Source organism: Theropithecus gelada, chromosome 8 (genome assembly GCF_003255815.1).
Source record: "Theropithecus gelada isolate Dixy chromosome 8, Tgel_1.0, whole genome shotgun sequence".
NCBI classification, from domain to species: domain Eukaryota; kingdom Metazoa; phylum Chordata; class Mammalia; order Primates; family Cercopithecidae; genus Theropithecus; species Theropithecus gelada.
Window position 1 is genome coordinate 134,186,455 of NC_037676.1, and position 26,077 is coordinate 134,212,531.

General features: G+C 34.2%; 1 protein-coding gene across 9 annotated transcripts in view; it reads left to right on the forward strand.

The window, feature by feature from the left end:
* EFR3A (EFR3 homolog A) overlaps nucleotides 1-26,077 on the forward strand; it is a 101,631-nt gene that overhangs the window by 30,998 nt on the left and 44,556 nt on the right. For 5 of the 9 annotated variants that reach the window (XR_003120778.1, XM_025393858.1, XM_025393863.1 and 2 more), the window contains exons 2-9: nucleotides 1,787-1,863; nucleotides 6,016-6,143; nucleotides 7,758-7,908; nucleotides 11,271-11,392; nucleotides 15,116-15,265; nucleotides 17,041-17,178; nucleotides 20,846-20,924; nucleotides 24,184-24,319. Coding sequence is in view for 7 of the 9 variants with exons in the window: in XM_025393863.1 (XP_025249648.1) it covers nucleotides 1,787-1,863; nucleotides 6,016-6,143; nucleotides 7,758-7,908; nucleotides 11,271-11,392; nucleotides 15,116-15,265; nucleotides 17,041-17,178; nucleotides 20,846-20,924; nucleotides 24,184-24,319 (981 nt within the window). In the remaining 2 variants the exon portion in view is untranslated. Of the gene's footprint in view, nucleotides 1-1,786; nucleotides 1,933-6,015; nucleotides 6,144-7,757; nucleotides 7,909-11,270; nucleotides 11,393-15,115; nucleotides 15,266-17,040; nucleotides 17,179-20,845; nucleotides 20,925-24,183; nucleotides 24,320-26,077 lie in introns of all 9 variants that reach the window. The other 4 variants (XR_003120779.1, XM_025393861.1, XM_025393859.1 and 1 more) reach the window with 1 other exon arrangement.

Sequence of the window (26,077 nt, forward strand, 5' to 3'; positions counted from 1 at the left end):
TTTAGAAATTTGCTGGTACTTGAGTTTAGTGTGGCATTACTCTTTGAAGTCATCAGGTCTGGGTTGGAATTGCAGTTCCTCAGATCCTCCCCAGCTGGGTGTTACTGGACAAAATTGGCCTCTCTAAGCTGGTCTGCTCATTTATCCAATGGAGATGATCATGACCCTCAGAGAGTTGCTAAAGGAGTGAGTGAATAATGTTGTAACATCGTTAGTACAGTGCTGCACATGTCATCTTCAGAAAGTGATAATTGTCCCTTCTGCTACTGATATAGTTACGGTTGTGAACCGTATGTAAAATTTGTGATTTTTAAATTATGGGTTTACAACAAAGGTTTTTATGCTATTGGGAATCCTATCTTAAGGGCCCTTGATCATCATCTGCTTACCCTGATTATAATACTCTTCTTACTGCATTACTAATAATAGTTACCATTTTATTGAGTGTTTGCTTAATAAGAGCTTTATATACAATTTTATTTAATTCTCATTATTATGAAGAAGGCATTATTACATCTGTTTTTACTTATGGGGAAACTTGAGTGTAGTAAGACAACCCACCCAGCCCAGCTGGACAGAGGAAGACTGATTCGCTTCAGATCTATCTGTTCCAAACCCATGTTCTTTAACCCGTGGCTGTCCACTAGACACTTCACCATTTGCTTATCTGTCTCTCCTGGTAAACCTAAGCTTCCCAAAAGTGGGAACTGGACATTGTTTGCATTCCAAGGTTACATTTATATTTCAAGCTTTTTTAAACTAAAAGCAGTGTAGAGTGTATAACATCAGAAATGTGAAATTTAATAGCTTATTAAGAATCTTTCTTATTGAAAATAACAACATTTCCCATTCTGATAGAAAACTTGAAGCATTAGGACTTGTTTTTTAGACGTATGGCCAGTCTCTGCCATGCTAACAATTTGAATTTACTATATTTGGCTTTGCATTAGTGTTCACTAAGTACTCACTTAATCTTCTTTTCAGGTTATAAGCTTCTTTCATCATTGCAATACAGGACCTGGCTCAGTGCTTGTGTGCTTAATACATATTTGGTTTTAATTTATTTCAGTGTCAGTATTAATGTTGATCTGAAGTATTTTTAGATTATTTCAGTTGTTTGGAATTCATCAGTGAGCAGCAAAACAATGATCTCTGCCTTCATCTGAGTTTATGTCCTGGTGAGGGTGCACAGATGAGGACCAGTAACCACAATAGAAAGTTTATTTAATGTGTTAGGTGATAAGTGCTATGGGAAAAAGAAGGTAGAGCAGGGTAAGGGTGGTCAGAGAGGCTTAGATGAAGAATTGAAGAAGGTGACAGAGTTATTACAGCTGTTAGTAGATACTTGGGCATGCCTCAGGCAGAGGGAACAGTGAGAGCTAAGATCCAAAGGAGGGGGCCTAGCTAGGTAGAATTAGCAGGGAGACCACTGTGGCTGGCGTAGAGTGGATTGCGACAGGTGGGTGGGAGTATGACGGAGTTGTGGGAAGATGACATCAGAAAGGAGGTAAAGGGGGCATGGACATTGTTTTCACTTTGTCAGATGAATTTGGCAGGACGTGTATGCATGTTAAACAAAAATTCTTAGAAGCTGCGTGTCTTTGGAGTAAGGATAAGAAATTTAACTTACTCTTTTCTTAATCCCTGATTACATTTGTATATCTTTATTTGTGGCAGTTTGAATTTTGTATGTTATATAGCCCGTTAATATTCAGAAACTTGAATTTCCAGGTCAGTTTACAATATTAATAATCTCTATCTTGATTTTTTTTTTTTTTTAATACAGGAGTATGCTGTTGCTGTTCCGCTTTGCGTCCTCGCTACAAACGCCTGGTGGACAACATATTCCCTGAAGATCCAAAAGTAATTTGATCTACATCTACTGATCCTTCTCTTTGCTGACCCATTCTGCCCCCTGCTGACCTCCCTAAGGTTTCCCTAATTTCATTTCTCTACTTTTACCCCTACATCTCATCATTTGTACTACTTTTTTTGTACTTTTCCTTTTTTTAACTCTTAAATGACTCATGCTTGCTTGTCTAGTTTTCAGATCCTTTTAGTAGATTAGGCAGAAATCTGGAAAAATGGACAGTTGATGTTCTTTTATAGTTTATGTAGTGTCTAATTTAAGTAACACTGTCTCATTAATTTATGTTCATTAATTTATGAACCAGCACCAGATTAAACTAAGTGCTCATGATACCACTGTGAACAGAGAGAAGGTTTTCTACTCTCATTATGCACATATATAAGTAAATTGGTAATTACAATTTGTTGTGGAAAAATGTTGTACTAGACTAATGAATACGGGCTGCTACTGGAGTAGATAGGAGTGATACCCAATTTGGATTGAGAAGAAAGCCTGGAGGAGATAAAATCTAAGCTAAGATCCAAAGAATAAATAGGGATTGACCTCACAGTTTTTAGAAGAAAACTGAGAGGTAAAGAAAGATGGTTTCAGGCAGAGTTTTTCTTTTTGCTTAAATACTATTTAATTTTTTAATAACAATTATTTTATTTGTGAAGATTACTGGTTTCAAAGCAACTGGTTGGGGTGATTCTGTTTCACATTGCCTCAACCTTTCTAAGACTTCTGTAGTCTCATGTTAAATGAATATGAACAAAAAAAAAGTTACATGGCTTTTGACTTCCACAATTTGCTTTATTTTAAAATGTAACAACCTGTATAAAACTTTTGGTTATCTTAACATTAACTTAATGTTGATGTATCTTATTTTTAACCAAATCTGTTTAAACCTTCAGTTATGTAGAGGAGGTTAATCAATTAAATATTATTGGCTGCCAGATGTCCTGGATAATTTGTGACATATTAAAAATCCTAAGATACAGTACCTGCCTTTAAGGACCTTTCCATGCCGTAACTGACATAAAGCAGAAACATACTAAATATGAAATTATAATGCATAAATCGTCAGTAAAATGCTGAGTAAATCAGGTAGAAAGTTTTTGCCTCTAAAGCAAGGAGGTATCACTGTGGGTTGGGAACCTCCAGGAAGCATTCACAGAGGAAATGAGATTTACTGAGCTTTGAAGGATGTATACCATCTGGAGAGGTAGACAAGATTCGTCTCTTTATTGCAAGTGAGGGGAAAGAGAAAAGACATGGGAAAGCAAGACATATATTTGAAGCCTAGAGCAAGTTATCCATCAGACTTCAAGCAAAGGTTTATATAACCTAATTTTAGAGTGTAAGGGTGGTAATCGTGTTGACCATGATTTCTCATTTGAAATTTCAAATGTTATCAGTTAGTACGCTGAATATCCAAATAATTATTTTCCTGAGAAGTCTAGGACATATGGTTACTGAAGGTAAGGTGGAGGCCAGATTTTAGAGGATTGTGAATGACAAGGAAGGCCTCTCTTTAGTCACTTTAACTCGTAGGCAGTGAGGGAGCTTTGTACACTTGATCATTGAAATGACCACAGGTAAATTAGAGAAAGAATCCTTGTTTTTGGCAAGGATTTGTATAAGATTTATTTAAATAGCAGTCTTTAAAGTTAGATTTTTAAAAAGGAAAAGATCTGCATGAACCTTGAATACGTATGGCAAACATTACTCAATTTGCCATATTTCTTATTTTTAATTTATTAAAACAAACATCTTGTGATATGTCCATAATGGGTCAGACAGTAGGTACCCAAACACAGAAGCAAAGATGTCATAGTCCCTGCCTTGAAAGAGAAATCTAGTAAGGGGGACAGATAAACAATTTCTTAAAATTAGTAGCCAGATGATCCTGGGCAAGTCCCTTGATTTCTCATCATGTAATGGAAGTAATAAATAGTAGCAGTCTCATAATGTTCTCATGAAGACTAAATGAGTTAATGCAGCTCTTTGCTCACTGTTGCTTTCCTAATGTCTATCATAGTGCCTGGCACATTGTTGGCATTCATTTGTTTAATGAATGAAAAGATGATCTGATAAAATATAATAGTGGAGATAAGTACTGTGAGCTAAAAGAACATATAGTTGGAACACCTCACCCAAACTTGAAGCGGGGGTTGTTGGGAGGGCGCAGCACATTTTTGGAGGAAGCTAAGACCTAAAGGATGAGTAGGAATTATCCATGTGAACTGGAGAAGGGTTCCTGGGCAAAGAGATGAGTTGAGTGAAAGAAATCTTGCACAAAAGATATGATTTGTAAACTGTGTGATTCTATTTATGTCCGATGCATGCTGATTCATAGTGATAAAAAGCAGAGCAATGGTTGCCTGAAGAGGGAGAAGTGGCCTGCAGAGGACATGGGGAATCTTTTGTAAATGATGAAAATGTTCTGTACATGTTGAACATCCGTAATCCAAAAATCTGAAATCTGAAATGCTCTGAAATCCAAAACTTTTTGAGCACTGACATGATACTCAAAGGAAATGCTCACTGGAGCATTTTGGATTTTGAATTTTTGAATTACGGTTATCTAAGTGGTTAAGTATCTGCAAATATTTCAAAATCTGAAAAAATAGCCAAAGTTGAAAGCACCTCTGATCCCAAGCATTTTGGATGAGGTATCCCCAATCCGTATCTTATTTTTAGCAGTGTCTTCACAGATATATACAACTGTCACATTTCCGATTATATACTGTAAGTCAATGCAGTTATTTATATATGGATTATCACTCAATGAAATTAGTAAGGGATTAAAAATATAGGAGAGACACAATTGTATTTAAATGATGATGTGGAGGAACTGATACAGAGGGAGAGGTCGAAGAACTAGGAATAAGAGAGGCTAACTGATAGAGCCAGATCATGGAACTGTGTGTGGAAGACAGCTAGAGCAGAGGCAAACCAATTGCTCATAGACAGGAAAACTAGATTCCTTCACTTTGCCTAGGGCAGGGTTTCTCAACTTAGGCTTCAGTTGACATTTTGGTCTAGATAATTACTTACTTTTGGGGGCTATTTTGTGCATTGTGAGATATTTGGAAACATCCCTGGCCTCTACCTACTAGATCCCAGTACCCACCTTCACCTATCTATGACAACCCATAATGCCTTTAGACATTGCCCTGGAGGGGCTCAGTTACCCCTGGTTAAGATCTACTGGCCTAGCAGGCATTGAGAAAGCAGGGATGTTTTGCCAGTAAATACTAATCTGATGGCTTCCACCTTCTCCGAGAAAGAGAAGAGCTCATTTGCGGTCTGAGAGAGGAGAGAGGCACAAAGTAGCAAGTTTGAGGAAAACGGAGTAGGTGCAGAATATGAGGTGGTGACTCAACTAGGAAAACAGCAAAATAGCCAAAGAACATTGAGGGACCAGTTGAAGGTGAAAACACACATCTACACGATTTTTGTTGTAGATTCTAACATAGTTTTCCCTTTTTCTCTTCTCACCTATTCCAATATTCCTAAGCAACACTTACTTGGGTTATATATGGCCAAGAAACTTATGTGGTAATTGGAGAGAATGTAGGCACCTGTTGCACATCATCTTTTAAAAGGCAGCGACAAATGACCATTTTAGAATCCCATATCAGGGACCTGTTGTTGCTTTTTAAATATGTTGAACAAGTATAGATTCTACAGCTCTGAATACCTTCTCGTTTATTAATTACAACAAAAACTTATAATGATATCACTGACTTCTGAATCATTAAAAAAGCCATATGTTGACTATCATGTAAGTAAATGAGTAAAACAAGCTTAATAAACATTTCACATTTTTAAACTGAAACAAATTTTGTTTGAAATCTTTTTACATCTATATCCCATTCCCTATATACTACAGATAATTGAGCTATGTCTCTATAAAGGAAGATGTTAAGAGTCTAATTTACTGTTTGTGCTTTGTGTAAATGGGGCATTTTAAAAAATGTTTTGAAAGTTCTATGTATCCATCATGGTGAATATTAGCGCTAAGGAGGTTATGTACAGAAGGGTTATTCATAAATATCATTTAATCCCCAATCCAAAAAGGGAAAATGTAAAGCAGGCAACACTTAAAAATAGGATAAGCATGAAAATATAATCTATCTTGTTATTCTTATTATTTTTAGGATGGCCTTGTGAAAGCTGATATGGAGAAATTGACATTTTATGCAGTATCTGCTCCAGAGAAACTGGATCGAATTGGTTCTTACCTGGCAGAAAGGTTGAGCAGGGATGTTGTCAGACATCGTTCTGGGTAAGGAAACTAATGGCTGCTAAAATAGTATCTTTGGAAAATTCTTTCTAGACTTTTAAATCATTCTATAGATTATTTTGCCATTTAGTGCAACAAAGATAATATATAGAGGATAAAACATGTAGTATTATACAAAGAAATGTATAATACTCTGATAGATGCTGTGGCTTTTATTACTTTCCTGGTGGTCAGGTTTTGTGAGTAGACTATGTTAATTTACTGAGTTACCTTTAGCTTGTGACTATTGATTTTTGAGACTTTTCTAATGGGAAATAGTGGAAATTGACTCACTTAGTCTATCAGTGCAATACTGTAATTTTAAAATCAATCTCTAAATTGAAAACAAACAGAAAGATCCTGTTAACCAGATGATTTTTTTTTTCCACACAGCTTCAGTTTTACCTCTCAGAGGAGTAATAAGAAAGAACCGTGTTAGGCTTAGATATCAAGGCCCAGGAAATTCAAGCATGCTGATTTGGCACTGTGCTAGCTACACTCCTACTGATAAATAGAAGTCTACCGTCCTACTATAGTCTCTGTGCTTGCACAAGAATAACTTTGCAATTTGGATTATAAATACTTTCTCATTCTGTCATTTTATGATCCAAGTTTTCAGGAGTATTCTGTTCTCCAAGTGATATATTAGCTTTCTGTACCTTTGCATTGTTACCACTTAGAATATTTTAGTAAGTCATGGCACACATAGCTTTATGGTTGATTGTTGAAGGAAAAGTGTCTAAAGACTGAATTTTAATTATTGTTTAGATTTACCCTTTAAAAATTGATACATGATATTTTACATATTTATGGAGTACATGTGAGTATTTGTCACAGGTACAGAATGTGTAAAGATCAAGTCAGGGTATTTGGGCTATCCATCACCTCAATTTATCATTTCTGTGTGTTGGGAACATTTCAAGTCCTTTTCTAGCTACTCTGAGATATACAGTACATTGTTGCTAACTTTAGTCACCCTACTGTGCTACCGAATATTAGAACTACTTCTTTTATCTGATTTTGTAAGTTTGTATTCATTAATCAAACTCTCTTCATCCCTCCACACCCCGGCCCCCCCAGCCCCACTTACATGCCCTTCCTAGCCTCTGGTGTCTGTCTGAATTTTAAGTACAAGATGTAAAATCTGATGAATTGTAAAGTAATATTTGTGAGATTTTAAAAATAATGTTCTGTTGCTGATAGTGTTTTATCTACTCACATTTAGACATATAAGTAGATTATATTGGAAATTGTCACATTACCGTAATAATTATTTTGGGTCAGATACAAGTAAATATGGTTAAAAGTCTGGAAAATAGAAAATGTCCATATTTACAAAGAAAAATATACACAAAGTTAATATTAAAGAAGCTCAGATAATTAAGGAGAAAATGGAGGAATACAGTGTATATTTTCTGTATACTTTGATAGAAGGATTATTTTATAACCAAGATATTAGTGCTGTGTGAGAATTAAGATTTTACTTAGGAGTTACTAAATTTGCATTTCTTTCTTCAGTGTATTTCAATAGAATTATTTCAGTTCTTCCAATGGAAAGCACTTAGGAGAATTAAGAGAGGTAGAAATGCTTTGACATTCTTTTTCTCCTACATGTAGGTATGTTTTGATAGCTATGGAGGCACTGGACCAACTTCTCATGGCTTGCCATTCTCAAAGCATTAAGCCATTTGTAGAAAGCTTTCTTCATATGGTGGCAAAGCTGCTGGAATCGGGGGAACCAAAGCTTCAAGTTCTTGGAACGAATTCTGTGAGTAAAACTATTTTGTAGCTAAATATATGCTTAATTAGCATATCTAGAATTAATTGCTTCTTAGAATGACTTTACCTGGTAAAGACGAATTCCCTGAATAGGGCATTTGAACAGTCAACACAAATTAAGATAATTAGAATACTTTGCCTCTCACTCTTTCTGCTGTTTCTTGTGAAATCTGTGGTATTAACTAATCATAATAGAATATCTGCCTGTAAATGAATGCATACCTGTCATTTTTATTTTCTCTTGGTCTTTTATTGCAACACTAACTTTGTGTCCTACATTCCTTTTGAGTTTCATGCCTTTTCATTAATTAAGGTTGTTTACATTTTTATGGCTAGTATGAATAATGCTGCTATGAAGATTTGTGTACCGGTTTTTGTGTGGATGTGTGTTTTTCATTCTCTTGGATATATACTTAGTAGTGTAATTGCTGGGTCATGTAGTAACTGTGTTTAACTGTTTTCCAAAGTGGTTGCATTATTTTACATTCCCACCACTAACATGTGAGTGTTGTTTCTCCACATCCTCACCAGTACTTGTTATTGTCTATCTTTTTTAATTTTAACCATCCTAGAGGGTCTGAAGTGGTATCTCATTGTGGTTTTGATTTTCATTTCCCTAATGACTAATGGTAAAACTTTGCATGTGCTCATTGACTCTTGGGTATATTTTCTTTGGAGAAATGTCTATTCAAATCCTTTCCCTCCTTTTTTCAATCGTCTTTTTATTGTTGAGTTGTAAAAGTTCTTTATATATTCTTGGTAAGAGTTATTTATCAGATACACAATTTGCAGATATCTTCTCCAATTCTATGGTCTTGTCTTTTCACTTTCTTCTTGGTATGCTTTGAGTCACTAAAGTTTTGATTTTGATGAAGTCCAATTGCTTTTTTTTTTCCTTTTGTTGTTGGTGTGCGTGGGTGTGTATGTGTGTTGGGGGGGTGGTGGACAGGTATGCTTTCAGTTTCATATCTAAGAAACTATTGCCTAATCCAAAATCACAAAGGTTTACTCCTATAGTTTCTTCTAAAGAGTTTTACAGTTTAGGTTTGTATTTAATAATCCATTTTGAGTTAGCTTTTGTATGTGGTATGAATTCAGCATTCAGCTTTATCCACATTTTGCATGTGGATATTTAACTATGCCATTACTATCCGTTGAAAAGGCTATTCTTTTCCTTTGAATGGTCTTGAATGGTCTTTGAATGGTCTTAAAAATAAATTTACCATAGAAGTTAAGGTTTTGTATGTTTATTCTTTTTTAGACTGCTTCTGAACTATTTCTGCTCGCCACATTCATTTTCTTCTATCTTGAACCATTGTCCCTTAAAATAAGTTTGGGGAAAGCATACCTACTTTAAAAAGAAAATACAGTGGTAATATTTATTCTCTTGTCTTTAGTTTCATTGTATCACCTTCAGTCTTTCAGTTCCAACTTCTTCTCTGAGAAGCTTTAAGGCGTTCAACCTACATGAATACTGTATGTTCCCATTCAGAGTTTTAATTAAAAAAATAACAGAATCATATATTACCTGCTATTGTTTATGGATAATTATTTTCTGGTATAGGACAGGAAGAGGAAGTATACGAGGTGCTGACAGTACGGATTCCAGAGTCTGACCACCCCAGTTTGAACTACGCCTGTACCGCTTTCTAACTGTATACCTTGAGCAAGTTATTTATTCTCTCTTTACCTCAGTTTTTCATCTGTGAAATGAGGCTAATGAGAATACCAATCTCACAGGATTGTTGTGTGACATGAGTTGATATATATGAAGCTCTTGGAAGAGTGCATAGCACTGTTAGTTATTACTGGTAGCAAGAGCATTAAATGAGCCCTCATTCAAAATCTTAATATGATTTTTTTCACTTACTTCAGCAGGAATATATTGGGTATTTCCAAATGCATTTAGATGATGTGACAAGCTTAGTTTCAGGCAAGGTGGCTACTTAGGCTTCTCCTGTTTTGTTTACATTAGGTGAGGAACGTTTTGGGGAAGTGGCTTACTAGCTAGGGGGAGAATTTTAGTATACATTTCCAGAAATGTCTTTACTTTCACCCAGCAGTGCCATTAGATTGTTTTAATGAGTTGTTTGGGCAAAAGACCAAATTCCCCAGTTACTTACCTTAATTTGAGTGAATTTTATTAAATGAAATGCCATATTATCTTGACCAACATTAATTACCTAGTATTTACTGGTGGTCTAATTTTCTTAGTGGTGCTGAGTGCCTTATGTTGTCGAGCACGACCAGTACTAATTTAAAATTTATTAATGGTCTTCCTACAGTTTAATTTGTTGACATTTTCCTCTTCATGCTAATGCCAACTCAATATGACAGTAATAGATGCAATGTATTTCGGTTCTCCTTTGTTTCAAAAACTGTGCTAGATACTTTTTGTTTTTACCTCTTTTTTTATTGTAAACTGTTTCAAATATAGAAAAGTGTGGAGCATAATATAGTATAGCTGTATACCTACTGATTCAAGAAAGAAAAATGTTAAATAATATCAATAAATAACATATAATTTTTGTTATAAATAATAATATTGGTAATACATGTTAATGCCATGCAACATTGGTTCATGTTTTTAAAGAAATAATATAGTATATGCTAGATATTTTACATATATTAATTATGTCATGATTCTCGAAAACCCTTCAAACTTAGAAATACTATTTTCATTTTATAGATGAGGGATTACAGCTAAATAACTTGTCCAAAGACACAGTGAAGTAATGCTGTATATAATAGGGGGATTCAATCTTAGGCCTTTCTTACTTCAAAGCTTGTGTTCTTTGTGCAATGATAAATACATTGTCATTATTATGGATTAAGATTTAGGGAAAGCATAGATTACGTTTCTTCTTTTTTCTTCCTCTTGTTTTCTAAAAGTTTATTATTAAAAAGTTTCTTTTGGATTGGGTGCAGTGGTTCATGCCTTTAATCTGGGTGCTTTGAGAGGCCAAGGCAGGAGGATCATTTGAGGCCAGGAGTTCAAGAGCAGCCTGGGCAACACAGCGAAACCCCCATTGTTACAAAAATAAAATTAAATCAAAAAATTAGACAGGTTTGGTGGTGCATGCCTGTAGTCCTGACGCCGTGGGAGGCTGAGGTGGGAGGATTACTTGAGCCTAGGAATTCAAGGCTCACCACTGCACTGCAGCCTGGGCAACAGAGCAAGACCCTATCTCAAGAAAAGAAAGTTTCTTCTGTATTAATGTCATATTTGGTATTTTGTTTGTTTCTTATTTTTATATTGCTTGTTAATATGACGGTGTATGAAATTAAATGTATTTGGTCCACACTTTTAAGAAGGTAATATATATTGTTTATATTATTTGTGTTTTTTAGTTTGTCAAATTTGCAAATATTGAAGAAGACACACCTTCCTATCACAGACGTTATGACTTTTTTGTGTCTCGATTCAGTGCCATGTGTCATTCCTGTCATAGTGATCCAGAAATACGAACAGAGTATGTATTATTTTACTTTATGGTCTATAGTAAGTAATTTAGAGATGAATATTGTGTTTATATGTTACATAATGATTACCAGAGGAAACAAGAATATGGCTGAAATATGGCTTTCCATTGCTGTTAGAAGCTATAATTACTGACTGAAGTAGCAAAATGAGAATGGCTTTCCAGCTCACTAAAATGCAGTCTTTACTGTTGCCTAGAATGTCTCCTCATGCTCTGCTTACTCTGTCAGATCCTGTCCTTCTATCATTTCTTCCTGCTTGCGCTCTAATCCTGCCACGTGGATCTCCTTGCCATTTCTTGAACACTTTAGTCACACTTCTCCTCAGGCCCTTTGGACACATTGGTCTTGGTGCAAAAAACAATTCTCTAGTGCCCACATGGCTTGTTACCCCACTTTGTTCAGATTTCTGCTCAAATGACACCTTATCACAAGAACCCTCCCCAGCCACCCTTTATTAATGTCACCCTTCTCATTCCATCCCTAGTTATCTTTATCTTTTTATCATGTATCTCTTTGTTTCTTGCTCCTCTATGGAATATAAATTCCAGGAGGGTGAGGACTTTGGTTTGAGGACTGCAGTATTGCCAGTACTTTGAATAGGGCCTGGTACATAGTAGGCTCTCAGTTAGTACTTTTTGAGTGAATAAGTAGATCAATGGAATGAATGTATATTACTGAATCACTATCCATCTGAGGTTGTCATGACAACTATCTTGGACATTTTTAAACATTTCTTCTAGATGTATCCTACTAAAAATCTGGAGTCAAATATTTTATAAACTCAATCTGTAGGTGGATAGAATGAGAAATACAGAAATGAGAAACTTTAAAGTTAAGAATTAAAGTCAAAATGACTTTGGGAAACATAGAAAGTAATTTGAGCATTACTATCTTACATCTAAAAACCAAGAAATCTGCCAGGATTTAAAGTTACTGTGGGCAGTTGATAATCAAGATATAGAATGCTTTATAATTTTTACTTTTATTTTAAAATAAATAAAGGAATGTACAGAAATATAACTAGCTTTTAGTTAAAGCATACAAGCTACAGTGCTGGTTTACATGAAACAAAAATAAGTATAAATGTTATTTTAATTGGAGAAAGAAAGTTTAAAGGTGATTAAGTAGTTATTTTCAGGTATAAGATTTATTTTTGTCTGTGATGCTGCTGGTATAATTTTTGCTCAGTAGAGTATAGGCCATTTAGAGTCCTGCTATTATTCCTTTATTACGAAGTGTACAGCCTTCTCAGAGGTGAAAAATACTACAATTACCTTATAAGAATTAGTTTTCTGTTTGTCTCTATCACCAGGAAAATTCTTTTTTCTCTCTCTCAAGGATATTTTTTAAATGTTTATGAGACTGTTCTCTCTCTTGAGAGGCTGATAATAAGTTTTTAATGGAGCAAAAAGATACAAAGATTAGCTAAAGAAAATGGCAGTTTTTTCAAGATTTTAACATTTTTGCTTTCTTTCAAAATATAGAAAATATCTGGAATGTGGTATGTTTTTTCTAAATATTTATCATTCCCTAGTGAAATATCTTGTCTTTTGAATATATTTTTACCTGTTTTTCATTACTGCTTCCAAGAAAAACTTTGAAATTTTCTATAAACCAATGAAAGGACTTAGAGTACATTTTGCTAATTCTATGTCTTTCCAATATTATATCATATTTGAAGTTCCATAATACCCACATTTTATTTGAATTCCTGTAAAACAAATGAGTAAACTAAAATGCTATTTAATATAAAATACTTAGTTTATTTTTGCTTTACCTTAAATAAAAGCCCTTTTGATTTTCTTTAAGTATATTTATATTCTGAATTCTAACTTAGATAAATCATTAGTCATTTTATTTTTTTTACCAAGCTCTTATCAAGTAGAACTCCAGGGGACATGGACAGTAGGAGATGGAGCTGGTGGTAAATATTAGGATTTTCTTATTTTCCTTGAAGAACTGGTTCCCACTTGCAGCATCATAATCTTAATCTCTAACTCTGATTTTCTAAAGAAACTTCAGCTGTGGTAGAAATTACCACCACCACCACCATCATTGTCATCATCCTCATCATGGTTAGCAGCAAACGGGAACAGCCAACACTGAGTGCTTACTATGTGCCAATTATTGTTTAACCACTTTACATGAATTAACTCATTTAAATTACTCAACATTTCTATGCTGTAGATGTGACAGTTGTTCTATTTTACTGATGGGGAAACTGTGGAGTTCCTTTTGGGGGATCATGGCTAGAATGTGCTGATTAGTCTAGATGTTAGATCTGGGTAGGATGAAGCTGTGTAGCTATAGTAGCTATTGGTAGTTACCACCGACACCACCCTTTAACCTTGAACAAGGGCACCACTATCTGCTGCTGCACCATTTAGGCTGCTGTCTCACAAGGCATGATACAAGTTTCATCTTGTTTGTTCATGTGCTCCATGCCACCTTGTGCTTGGCCTTCTCATCACCCAAGGCATAGCAGCAGGTACATAAAGCAGGCACCTTTTGTAGCAGTGTTAGCCTTGCCCACTGTAATAGCTGCACGAGAATCTCTCTCATAGATCTTCTTTATGTTTTAAAAAGTAGCATGTATAGACACAGCTTTGAAATAGGCAAAATTTGCCTTTGTGTCTTCTAATTCATTTTTCTCACCTGTTCAGTATCATTTTACTGCCACCTCCCATTCTCCATCTGCTACTCTTGAATGCCTGCATTATTTTGCCATGGGGATGTAAAGCAATGTCACCTCCCTCCCCATATCTTCTATTCTTTAAACCTATTTACTGTTTTTGGAAGACAATGCTAGGTAAACTGAATAAACATCCAATTGGTGAGTATTTTAGACAGTAGAAAGAAAGGAAGTAAATAGCCATCATATTTGACCAGAAGGAAAATGTTTTGAGACTAATTGGGCCGCCAAGTTAGCTCTGCTTGAGACTTTGTTCTGTTGCAGTTTTTAGAAACTGTTTACAAGTCACTTTTCTTCTCATTCTTGAACCTATAGATTTTTATTTTCTTTTGCTTTTTTGAAGAAGTATAAGGAAGAGCTTGAGGAGGTTTGGTGATGTGATCTGGGATGGGAGGATAAGGCAGCATTCTCTCACTACTATATTGATACATTTTAAGTCACATCCGATTATTATATGATAATGTATATGTGTTTATAGACACATTTGTATATATGTGGCTGAGGTTATCTGTGCTCCATTTCGATAGTTCTTATTTGTAATACCTTTTAAAAGAACCAGCTTAGTCTTCTGTCTAGGTGGACTAAGGGAGTGGAAGGGCTGTTAGGGAGGAACATTGAGAAGTCTGAAGAAGCATGAAGGGTGTGCAGAACAGGGAAATCCTGTTTTCACTCAGCTCTTAAGACTTCTACGTAAGAAATGGAGTATCATTATCATTTTAAGAAAATCTATGTTGTTGATTTTTTTTAAATAGAAAAATAGATATTTCTGTATTTTAGAGTCCTTTTAACTTTTTAAATGCTGATTTTAAGAACATGATATTTAAAGTAAGCCTTTTTGGGGCATATCTCTGTGTCTCTTAAATTTTTGAGATTTACTTTCTTAGACTTGTGTGTTATTTTAAGATATTTTATGGATAAGATAACAGTATTTACTTGATACCCATTCTCTTAGGCAAACAGACTTATTCAAATAATTTTTTTATGGCTCATTTTCTTCCTTTTTTTTTTTTTTTTAAAATAGGATACGAATTGCTGGAATTAGAGGTATTCAAGGTGTGGTTCGCAAAACAGTTAACGATGAACTTCGGGCCACCATTTGGGAACCTCAGCATATGGATAAGATTGTTCCATCCCTTCTGTTTAACATGCAAAAGATAGAAGAAGTTGACAGGTATTTAAAAAGATACTAGTGTTGAGACTGTGTTACTTTTATGTATGTGTATGTGTGTTTGCTAGGATAAGAATGTTTTTTCTAGTACTGTGTAAAAAGTAGTCTCATAAAGTTAAATGAGTTTAAAAATATGTACCTTTCTGAAAAAATTTTTAGCCTGTGGTGATCGCATTAGGCTTATAGGAGACTACAGAATATTACTCATACACGTAAGCCTTTCTTTTAGAATAAGTTTACAGTTTATTTGCCACTAGTTATTGAATATTCAAATTGCCGTTTTAATGAATACTACTTAAAGTTACAAATGTGAGAAACAGAAATTATAACTTTACTTTTGTTAATCTAAAAGATCCAGCATACTTTTGCACAGGGAGTTAGAACTAACGAAAATAATAATGATAATGATAATAATAGCTACCTACACTGTATTTTATTTTTTCAACAAAATGGTTAGACACTGTTCATATTTGATTTGTCCTAAGATATTTTGGAATTGAATATTGTTTTGCGATTTATGCTCTTTTTTTCTTTTTCCTCTACAACATTCACTTGCAGTGAGAATTCTGTACTTTATTCCACTTTTTCAAATACTAGAAGCATGCTTATCCCCCACATTTTTGTTACCATACACAGAGATAATGAGTTAATAAACGAATAGTAAAATATTATAAATAATATTTTTAACATTTAATATAAATAATATATTAATAAATATTTCAGAAGCAGTATTCTCCAGTGGCTTATTATCCTGACTTTCCTGGTTCTTGCAGTTTGAGGAGAAAAATTTGAATCAAATTTAAAAGTGATCCAATCTGTAGTTCTAAATTTACATTTTATTTATGATTTTAGTGATTATATGTGTAGTAGCAACATAAAAGTAGTCTAGAAATGATAGGTAGTTGATAACTGTATGGTAACACTTAAACATTGATGTTAATTTACAGTAATTACAGAAAGGATTCATGCTTAATTCCTTAGATGTGACTGTCTCCAGCTTTGGGAACCTTTCCTAAAGTGTGAAAGTTGATGTACTTTAGTACTATCTGTATTTTCCTATTCTTGGCACTGTAGCTGAGGTGAAAGTTTCCTTATCTCAAATATTTACTATTTAAAGGTTCACTAGCTAGTTGGGAACCCATTTTCCATAATTATGGCTCTTGAGGTCCAGGATTAGCATAAGTAAAATACAAGAAACAGCTCATTGGTTGTCAATTCTTAAGAAATTATGTTTTATCGTGATACAATCCCAGTGCCACATATACATTTTTAGAATTATTATTCATAAATTCATTAGCCTAAAATAATGTTTCAGGATGTGAATAGAATATTGTCTGCTGAAGACAGCTACGTATACAGATACTCTAATTAGCTTTTAAATTTTATTTTTTATTTACAGGCTATGTCATAGTTTTTCACTTTATTTTTGCCCATTTACAGTTAAATGAAGGATACCTAAAGACGGTCTCTGGGCCCTGTGTTCTTACTAAGATTTTGCTATAAATACAGAAAAGTTGAATGAAAGTGAATAGCAAGCTGCTGAGTATAAGAGACATTCTGTTAGAAATAATTTGCACAGCCAAGTTTATTTCTTCAATTTGAAAGAGTGTATGATTCATTTTGGTGGTGTTAAATTCATGAAATTAGAATTAAGCTTTATATTTGCTGGAGGATAAAAAGAAAATGCCATTTTAACATTTCTAAAAAGTAAAGTGTATTGTTTATTAGAACTAATGTTAAAATTCTTGTGTTTTTCTTTATTTCCCTTTTTTTTTTAGTCGCATAGGCCCTCCTTCTTCTCCTTCTGCAACTGACAAAGAAGAGAATCCTGCTGTGCTGGCTGAAAACTGTTTCAGAGAACTACTGGGTCGAGCAACTTTTGGGAATATGAATAATGCTGTTAGACCAGTTTTTGCGTAAGTAGTTTTTCCTGGTTATTTGTGACTTTGCTGTGTTAATTCTGTGTTAACTTATTTATAGAGGACAACTACTTTTTTACTTGCATGAGTGAGTTATTAATGGAACCAGTGTAACATTGTAGAAGTAGTATAGGACTGAGTCATGCATGATATGTTTGAACAGTGGTTCAATTACTTAATTAGCTTTTTCCCTTTAAGTATGAAGTGTAATAATATGTTTAATATCATGGGCATTGTTTAACTTGAGTATCTACTTACAGACCTTGAAATGCATATGTGCAGTGAAATATTTAAACAAACAGTGTCTAAGTATGATGTATCTTCTTCTACTAACTTTCATGGTCAGTTTTAACTGGTCACTGGCTTCTATTTATTGGCTGTCTTTTTGCCATGGCTGGGCTACCTTAGATCACATTCACATCCCTGAGTAAATTCATCTTTTACATAGTGATTAATCAGAGCAAGAATATTAAATATCTCGTTGGTACTTTCATGCTCTCCTCCCGGCAAAATACGTTAATGAGCTTTGAGTTTCTCCACATAGACATGATCTCTCAAGCCTTGTCAAGCCGTTGTGTTTCTAACTCAGTCACCAGATGATAGATCTACCATAAAATATTCTATGTAATTTCTAGACGTTTTTGCTAGTCTTTCTTTTGTTAAAATTCACCTTGTCCTTTTCTCCTTCTGACTGTAATAGTGGCTTTATAGAATATATACGGTATTCCTAATGTAACATCCAGAGTTCTTTAGGACAGATGGATGTTCGTAGCCTAGTGTTCAAAGTTGAACCTTAGTTACAAGAATCTATAAATCATAAAATTATATTAAAAATTAGAGAATCATTAGATTTTCAAAGGGATCTATGTTTCCTCCCACCTCCAAAATATTGAGATCCACTGTTTAAATGTTCTGTAAACTTACGGAAATGCTACTAAAAATTAATCAGAATTATGCCAAATATACCAAGGGCAAATTTATTTTTTTAATATCCAGCTGGACATGCTGACTTAACATCAGAATTCCATTTTTTTATCTTAATACTCTTAGAACTAATCTATAAGACCTTAAAAATCTAGAGAGCCAGCTTGGAAGAAAGAATTTACCAAATAAGCTGTACTTGAGTTGAATAACATGAACTGAGTTATGTTCTTTTCTATATAGAACTTAAAATTTCTGATCATGTATTAGTTGATTAAATTAATCTTAAGTAAACATGTGATTACACATTAGCCATTTAGTTAATTAAATATTAAATGCCCTCTGCAAGTGAGGTGCCAGATATTTTGGGAATATATGCATGAATAACAAATTTGATGGGTGATTGACGTGTATATTTATAAAATAATATATGAATTATGAGGAAAGGACAAAAAGTGCTCTAGTAGTTCAAAACAAATAAATCATGTCTAATTTGAGAATTTAGGGCCAGTGTCTTTTTTTTTTTTTTTTTTTTTGAGACAGAGTTCACTCTTGTTTCCCAGGCTGGAGTGCAATGGCATGATCTCGGCTCACCACAACCTCCGCCTCCTGGGTTCCAGCGATTCTCCTGCCTCAGCCTCCCGAGTAGCTGGGATTATAGGCGCCCAACAGCATGCCTGGCTAATTTTGTATTTTTAGTAGAGATGGGGTTTCACCATGTTGTTGAGGCTGGTCTCAAACTCCCAACCTCAGGTGATGCGCCTGCCTTTGCCTCCCATGTGCTGGGATTACAGGCATGAGCCACAGCACCCTGCCAGGGCCAGTATCTTTTAATGTAAATGAAGGTAGTTATCAAAAACTGCTCTGGAAATTGTATTTTATTTGTAAATAATGCTTTTGTTTGACATTGAAGTAGATTTTTAATTTCAATTATTATTTGAGTAAAGAAAATAAAGGATTTAAAAGAAATTTTGAATATCATATTTTTAATCAATAGTAAGTACAAGACACTGATAATGTTAGCTGGAGTGTTGGATGTAGTTTAGGGGTTTACAGTGACATAAGAGGGAAAATGTTAAGGCTGTACTGTAGAGATCTTAAAATTTTATATTTAAGTTTATAGATAATCAGTGGAGACCTTAGCTCAAAGTATAAAGTGGCTGAAATGTCCCTTTGAGAAAGTTAATCAGATAGGGCTATATAGGACAAATTTGAGCCAGGACCAGTATGTTAGCAGGTTACTGTAATAAAATTCTTGACAAATAAACTTGCGAATTCTAAGTAATTGGTAACGTGCTTGAAGTGGTAAATAAAGTTTGTTTTTCTGCCTCTTAGCAGATAAATATTGTATTGGACAATATTTAACTTGACTATTGGGTAAGAGTCCATAAAATCATGATAATACAGGTCATATTAGCGTTAAAGATTTATTTTATATCTTCTGAGAGTGAAGATGGAAGAATTTGACTCAATTATAAGACAGAAACTACCCAGTTTATCAGATTCAGGTTAACTGTGCATTTGTTTTCTGCATTTTGTTCTATAAATTTTCTGAATGTGTTTGTATCACTGCTTCTGTCCACTTTATTTTAATTAGTGGGTTTCATTTCTGCCTTCTACTCTTCATTCAGGCTTCTTCAGAACAGGTAGCCATGTTCAAATGCTTCTTCGAATGTCTAGAGCCTAGAGCATAGTATAACACATAGTAGACCTTAATAACCATGATGATTCAAGAGGGATTTCATGTCTTTTGTTTTGTGCCATTTCCATTTTTAATGACCCAAAAAGTAATTATTACTTTCAAGGAAATGAAAGTTAGAAGAAGCAGCACAGATGTTAATATAGGTCATATCAGGATGTGCTGTTTATTAGTTGTATGAACTTGAAAAACTCATTCAACCTCTCTGAGCTCCAATTTTTTCACCTTTGAAAAGATTTGAATGCATGCATTAAGTGGTTTATTTATATATTAAAATAGAAGCTACCACTTATCAAGTGCTGCTGCGCCCTGTGACTATGCTAACCTCATATACTTTATCTTACTTAATCTTTTTACCCTATGAAATGGATGTTGTTGTTATCCCCATTTTCCAGGTCAGAGAACTGATCCTTAGAGAAGTCAAGTAACTCGCTCATGGACAAGGACATATAGGTAGAAAATGAAGTCAGAATTCAAATTCTGATCATTTTATTCCTGAACCCATGGTCTAGATTAACCATTAAGGTTAATAATATATGCCTAGCATAAAGTATATTTTCAACAAATGATAGCTATAATAAAGCTGGTTTTGATGCGGAGGGACAATTTTTAAAATTTAATTTTGATATAGTAGGTGAGAAGTAGATCTGGCAATCTGTGAATATAATCTAAGGCTGTTCCCCTGGTGTTTTCCAGCCTTATATTTTTCCTTCATTCACCCTCTTTCATTCAGATTTACTTGTTAGTTAAAATTACCCTTTGAGAGAAGTAAATTAATAAATCACAACATTAAAAAAACCAGTGAATCAATAAATATTTGTTGATTAAATGTTCATGAAACTATTTCTGGTCCACAGCATTGCTTTAGAAATAGCTTTAATTGCAACATACATTTCATGAAGTTCATTAATTAAGAATTAAATTGAAATCTTGCTTTTCTTTTCGGTAGTATTCTCACTATTAAGCTTTTCCTATTGTTGAGGTTTCTAGAGGAAGAAAGTATAATAAAATAGAGAATTTTAAAGTAATTTTTGTTATTTGCAGGCATTTAGATCATCACAAACTGTGGGATCCCAATGAATTTGCAGTTCACTGCTTTAAAATTATAATGTATTCCATTCAGGTAAGGTTTGATTAACTATTTACTATATATAAGTAATTTTGGTTCTGTATAGATAAGCACATTATCAAACAGATGTGGAGAGCTGTAGGATATAAATCATTCCTCTTAATTTAGCTCTTTTTTCTCATACATTTTCATTTGCTACTTATTTTCTTATTTGCTAAGATGAAAAGATAGATCTAATAAGGATAACTAAGTCATTCTGTCATGGTTCCTCTCAGAGCCAAGGCCAACACAGACAAGCTTCTTGACAGTCTCCTGCTATCCCCTGATTCATTGAGGGTGCTGTCTTTTAGGGGTTCTGAATTGTCACAGGGATATCTGATCTCATAGCCTACCTTTCCTGGATGGCCCCTAAGCTTTGTATCTAGTCTCCTATGTATACAACCATTTAAATGAGTAGCTTTGGGCACTGGAGAGCTGTAGATGTGCCTGGGACTGCTGCTGGCCTCAGTGTGCACTCACCTTTCCAGATGCTTACCTTCTTGTGGAGTTTAGACTAAGGGACTTTCCTTTCTTGTTGCTTTATCTGGATATCAGAAAGTCATATATATAGCTGACCCTTGAATGACATGAGTGTCAACTGTGCAGGTTCACTTACAGTATAGATTTTTTTTTCCCAACAAAATGCAGATCGAAAATCTATTATTTGTTGGATTCAAAACCCCACATATATGGGAGCTGATTTTTTTCCTCACAGGGCCAACTGCAGGATTTGAGTATGTGCAGATTTTGGTGTGGGGTGGGGCTGGAACCTATCCCCAGGTATATCAAGGGATAGCTATAGTCTAGTATTTTACTATTGTGTTATGACAGGGTTTGGCAATTTGGGAAAACGTGTAATATTTCTGGAAATGGTAGTATATACTAGAATAGAAATTTCTGTTTATTACCATTGTACAATTAAAACTTTGGATAGCTTTGATTGTTTTAATTGCCATTTACCATAAACTTGGTGTAGGTATCACTCTTAGGTAATATTTCACCCTCTCTCCATAAAACAAACTAGCTAGTCTTGACTAGGATTTATATCCTTAAGGGTTTACATAGACATAGTTTCAAATATAGTAAGGCATTTGTGGTAAAGGGAAAATATTTTACTTAAAGCCTATCTTTTATGCTAAATTTATTTCTTGAGGGTAACAAGATGTGATTAAGAGTTGTACTCTGAGATCAGACAGAATTCACTTTTAGGCTCTTTCTTAATAGTTTCTGCATGACCTTAGACAAATTGCTAAAACGTGCCTTATTTATACTGTGAAGGGCATGGAGTAATTGAGGTGAATCTACCTCCTAGAACTGTTTGCGTATATAATACATATAAAGTACTTAGAAGAGTGCCTGCTTCTGGTCACTTCTGAATGAAATACTCTTTTGTCGTCATTGTTGTTATGTTCAATGTTATAGTCATGTATTAGCTCAGGAGTCACCAATTGAAAAGTAGTAATAATAACTAATACATATTAAGCATTTTGTCATACAGTAGACACAATTTGGGTGCTTTATACAAATTAACTTATTTAACTGCCCCAAGAATCCTATGAATAATTGTTATTGTTTAAATATTATAAATGAGAGAAACTGAGTTACAGGGAGATTAAATAATGCTCTCTTAATCTGAGAGTTATTTAGCTATTAAATGATAGAGTCAGAATTTGAACTTGGGCAAGTTTGACTTCAGGGCTTGTGTACTTAACCACCACTGTATTACGTTGTGTCTTAAAGCAATTCATCTGTTAGCATTGCTTTAAACTTCAGTGTAAGGGCAAATTTTACCATGGATAAATGAAACCTCAGTACACGTGACTTCATACTGTATAACATCTTCGCACTTTCCTTCCTTTCACTCCATATTCTTTTGTTTAATACATGATATTGTTCTTGAGTTGTTCTTTATAAGTAGAATGAACACATGCCCTGGTTTGCTTAGTGTAGTCATACTTTATAATTATTGACAATACCTCCTTCACTCTCTGCAGTGTCCTCATTTGGACAATAAATCAAATGGCTACTCTTACCTATAAAGGCAGAGTAATAACTGCACAAGGTTCACACATCAGAAGCGTGCAGCTTCCTGGACAAGAAGTTCAGTTTCAGGTTTTGTGTGTGTCTTCCTGCCTAATATTCATCTATTTTAACATAGCTTTAAATGAAAAAAAGTAAAGATGAAAACACAAACTTAGTTTTTACCTTGGGTGGTTTTAAAAGTAAAAGTAGATGTGTATTATGACAAAAATTTGAGAAATACCTAGAGATGAAATCTGTTACTTGATAGAAAAGGAGGGAAACTTTTTGCATTTGAGCAGAGTAGCCATTATGCATAGGGCACTTCTGCTTCTTATCAAACCACACATTCCAAAGGAAAGAAAGTAACCAGCCTGAAAACAGAGTGGGGGGACCTTTCTGAAGGCAAATACAGACAGGGCGATTGAGAGCCACAGGCGCTTTTTACAGCTTGTGCTTGATAGTAGACTGATCCTTACTCATGAGTGTAAGTGTAGGTTTTAAAAAAACAAAACTTTGCTGCTCTTCAAAAACAAAAAAATCTCTTCACTGGAATTAAAAATAAACATTTTTTTGGCTATCCTTTTTCTGTTTTAGGCCCCAACATCATTTACTACAGTTGATCAGATTTATTTATATGTCATAAAATTGCCTTTGTTAATTGTACATCTTTTGATATCTCCTTGATTTAAATTTTGTCAGGTACACATCGATAATATTTTCATTTTGACACTAGCTCTTGATTAGGTGAGTGTTTTGACTGTTTAGATTGTTAGGTGTCCATGTTAAATAGTATTTATCTAGTTTGGGTATGGGAAAAATACTGTGAATGTCATAATTTATGTTTTTTACAAAATTTTGTACTATTATCAAATCATAAAAGTGTATAAATGTACTTTGTGAAATTACAGAGAATATAAAGATAATAAAAATTTCTCATAAATCGCTTTCTCAGAGGTTGCCAGTGTTAATCTTTTTATATATAATTCTAATTTACTTTTTAAAAACTAGATTGAATTTTATTAAACATAGTATTGTGCAGTATGCTTTTTTTCACCCAGAATGTCATAAATATTTTCCAGCATCTGTGTTTATTCTTCAAAAGAATGACTTTGTATTGTGGCTATTTATTGTCTCATAACATTACCACCAGTCACTAATTGGACATGTGTCAGGTGGTTTTTTTCAGTCTTAGGAATTCTGCCAAGGTACATGTACTTGTTTATACATCTTTGTACTGTTTTGTCTCCTTCAGGCTCAGTATTCTCACCACGTGATCCAGGAGATTCTAGGACACCTTGATGCTCGTAAAAAAGATGCTCCTCGGGTTCGGGCAGGTATCATTCAGGTTCTGTTAGAGGCTGTTGCCATTGCTGCTAAAGGTTCCATAGGTGAGTGCCAGTAAATAAAATGTGCATTAATCTGGTTCAAAGTGTTCTTTCAGTAATTATAGCAGTGTATGAAGAACTCTTTAAGAATATTTCTATACGTTTTTAGATGTACAATAATTTTTTCTTTTTGAAATTTGGGTTTGTGCAATTATTTTCAGGCTTCTTTAGTGCACAGTTAAGTATTTTCCTCCACATCAATTCCTCCTCCCTTTCCTTCTTCAAGGATACTCAAGGTTTTTGAGTATTCACTATATACTGAACATTGGGAGAATGCAGAGACAAGAAACTGATAGTGTACTTGTGATTTGACAGCTCCACCTAATACTGTAATATGTGGCAAGCTTTGATCACATATCACAAAAAAAGCCAGGGTTTATAGAAGGGAGGGAAAATGGATTAGCATGAGCAAAATTTTATGTGGTCCTTTTTGGGTAGAATGTATGGTATTAGTTTAGAAATCAGAGAAGTGACTTTAAAATTAAGTCGTAGCCAAATTGTGGACATATTCCTTTAGCTGATTAATAGTCCTTAAAGATTTAATCTTCATGAGAAATGTGCTATAGGATAATTTTTCTGGCAGCAAAATGTAGGGCACATTAGAAATAACGAGTTAGTGTCATTGTATCCATGAGGGAAAGAACTTACCCTTGCATGGAAGCAGCAGGAATAACAATGTCAGGTTGATAGGATTTGATAATGGGTTAATGAGAAGTAGGGGTAGTTCAAAACTTATGATATTATACCTACATGTAACTACAAAAATGGAATAGTGCATATTAGAAATACAGAAGTTTGAAGGAGAATCTGGTTATGGTTTCTTTGCTTGAAACACAAAGTGGAACTATATTATGTAATGATATAGTCATCCCTCGGTATCTGCAGGGGATTGGTTTAAGGACCCCTGAGAATGCCTAACTCTGTGGGTACTCAAGTTCTGTGTATAAAATGGTGTAGTGTTTGCATATAACCTATGCACACCCTCCCATATACTTCACATCATCTTTAGATTACTTACGATACCTACTGCAGTGTAAATGCTATGTGAATAGTTGTTACACTGTATTGCTTTTTTATTTATTTATTTTTTTATCGTGGGTTTTTTTTTTCCCGAATATTTTCAGCCCATAGTTGGTTGAATCTGTGAATCCAGTAGTGCAGATATGGAGGCCCAACTGTATTCTTTTGTTCTTTTATTGTCAAATAAAGGTGGGCATCTTGGATATGAATTTTCTATTTTATCTTGTAACTTAGAGAGAGAAAACAGGTTATTTAATTGGAAAGTTATTTAATTGGAAATATGAAATAAAACATAGATGATACATTGAATCATCACACTGATTAATGTCTACTGTGTGTTAGGTACCGTGTGCTAGGCTCTATACATTTGAAGAGGCATTTAAACATGGCTACCTGTCCTGATGAAGCTTGAATCAAGAGTAAAAGGCAGAAATGAAACCCACTCATTAAAATAAAGTGGACAGAAGCAGTGATAGAAACACATGCAGAGAATTTATAGAACAAAAAGCAAGAGAACAAATGCAGTTAACCTGAATCTAATAAATTAGGTAGTTTCTGTCTCATAATTGAGGCATATTCTCCCTTCCTCAGTCTCAACAGATACAAAATAAATATTTGATGCTTCTGTGAGCTATACTATATAATTTCGTGGATTCTTACCCAGCGGTTAAGTTAAATATTGTCCTAGTACACATTATTGTGAACAGATAAGATTAAATAGGTAGAAAGTTTTTGGTAATT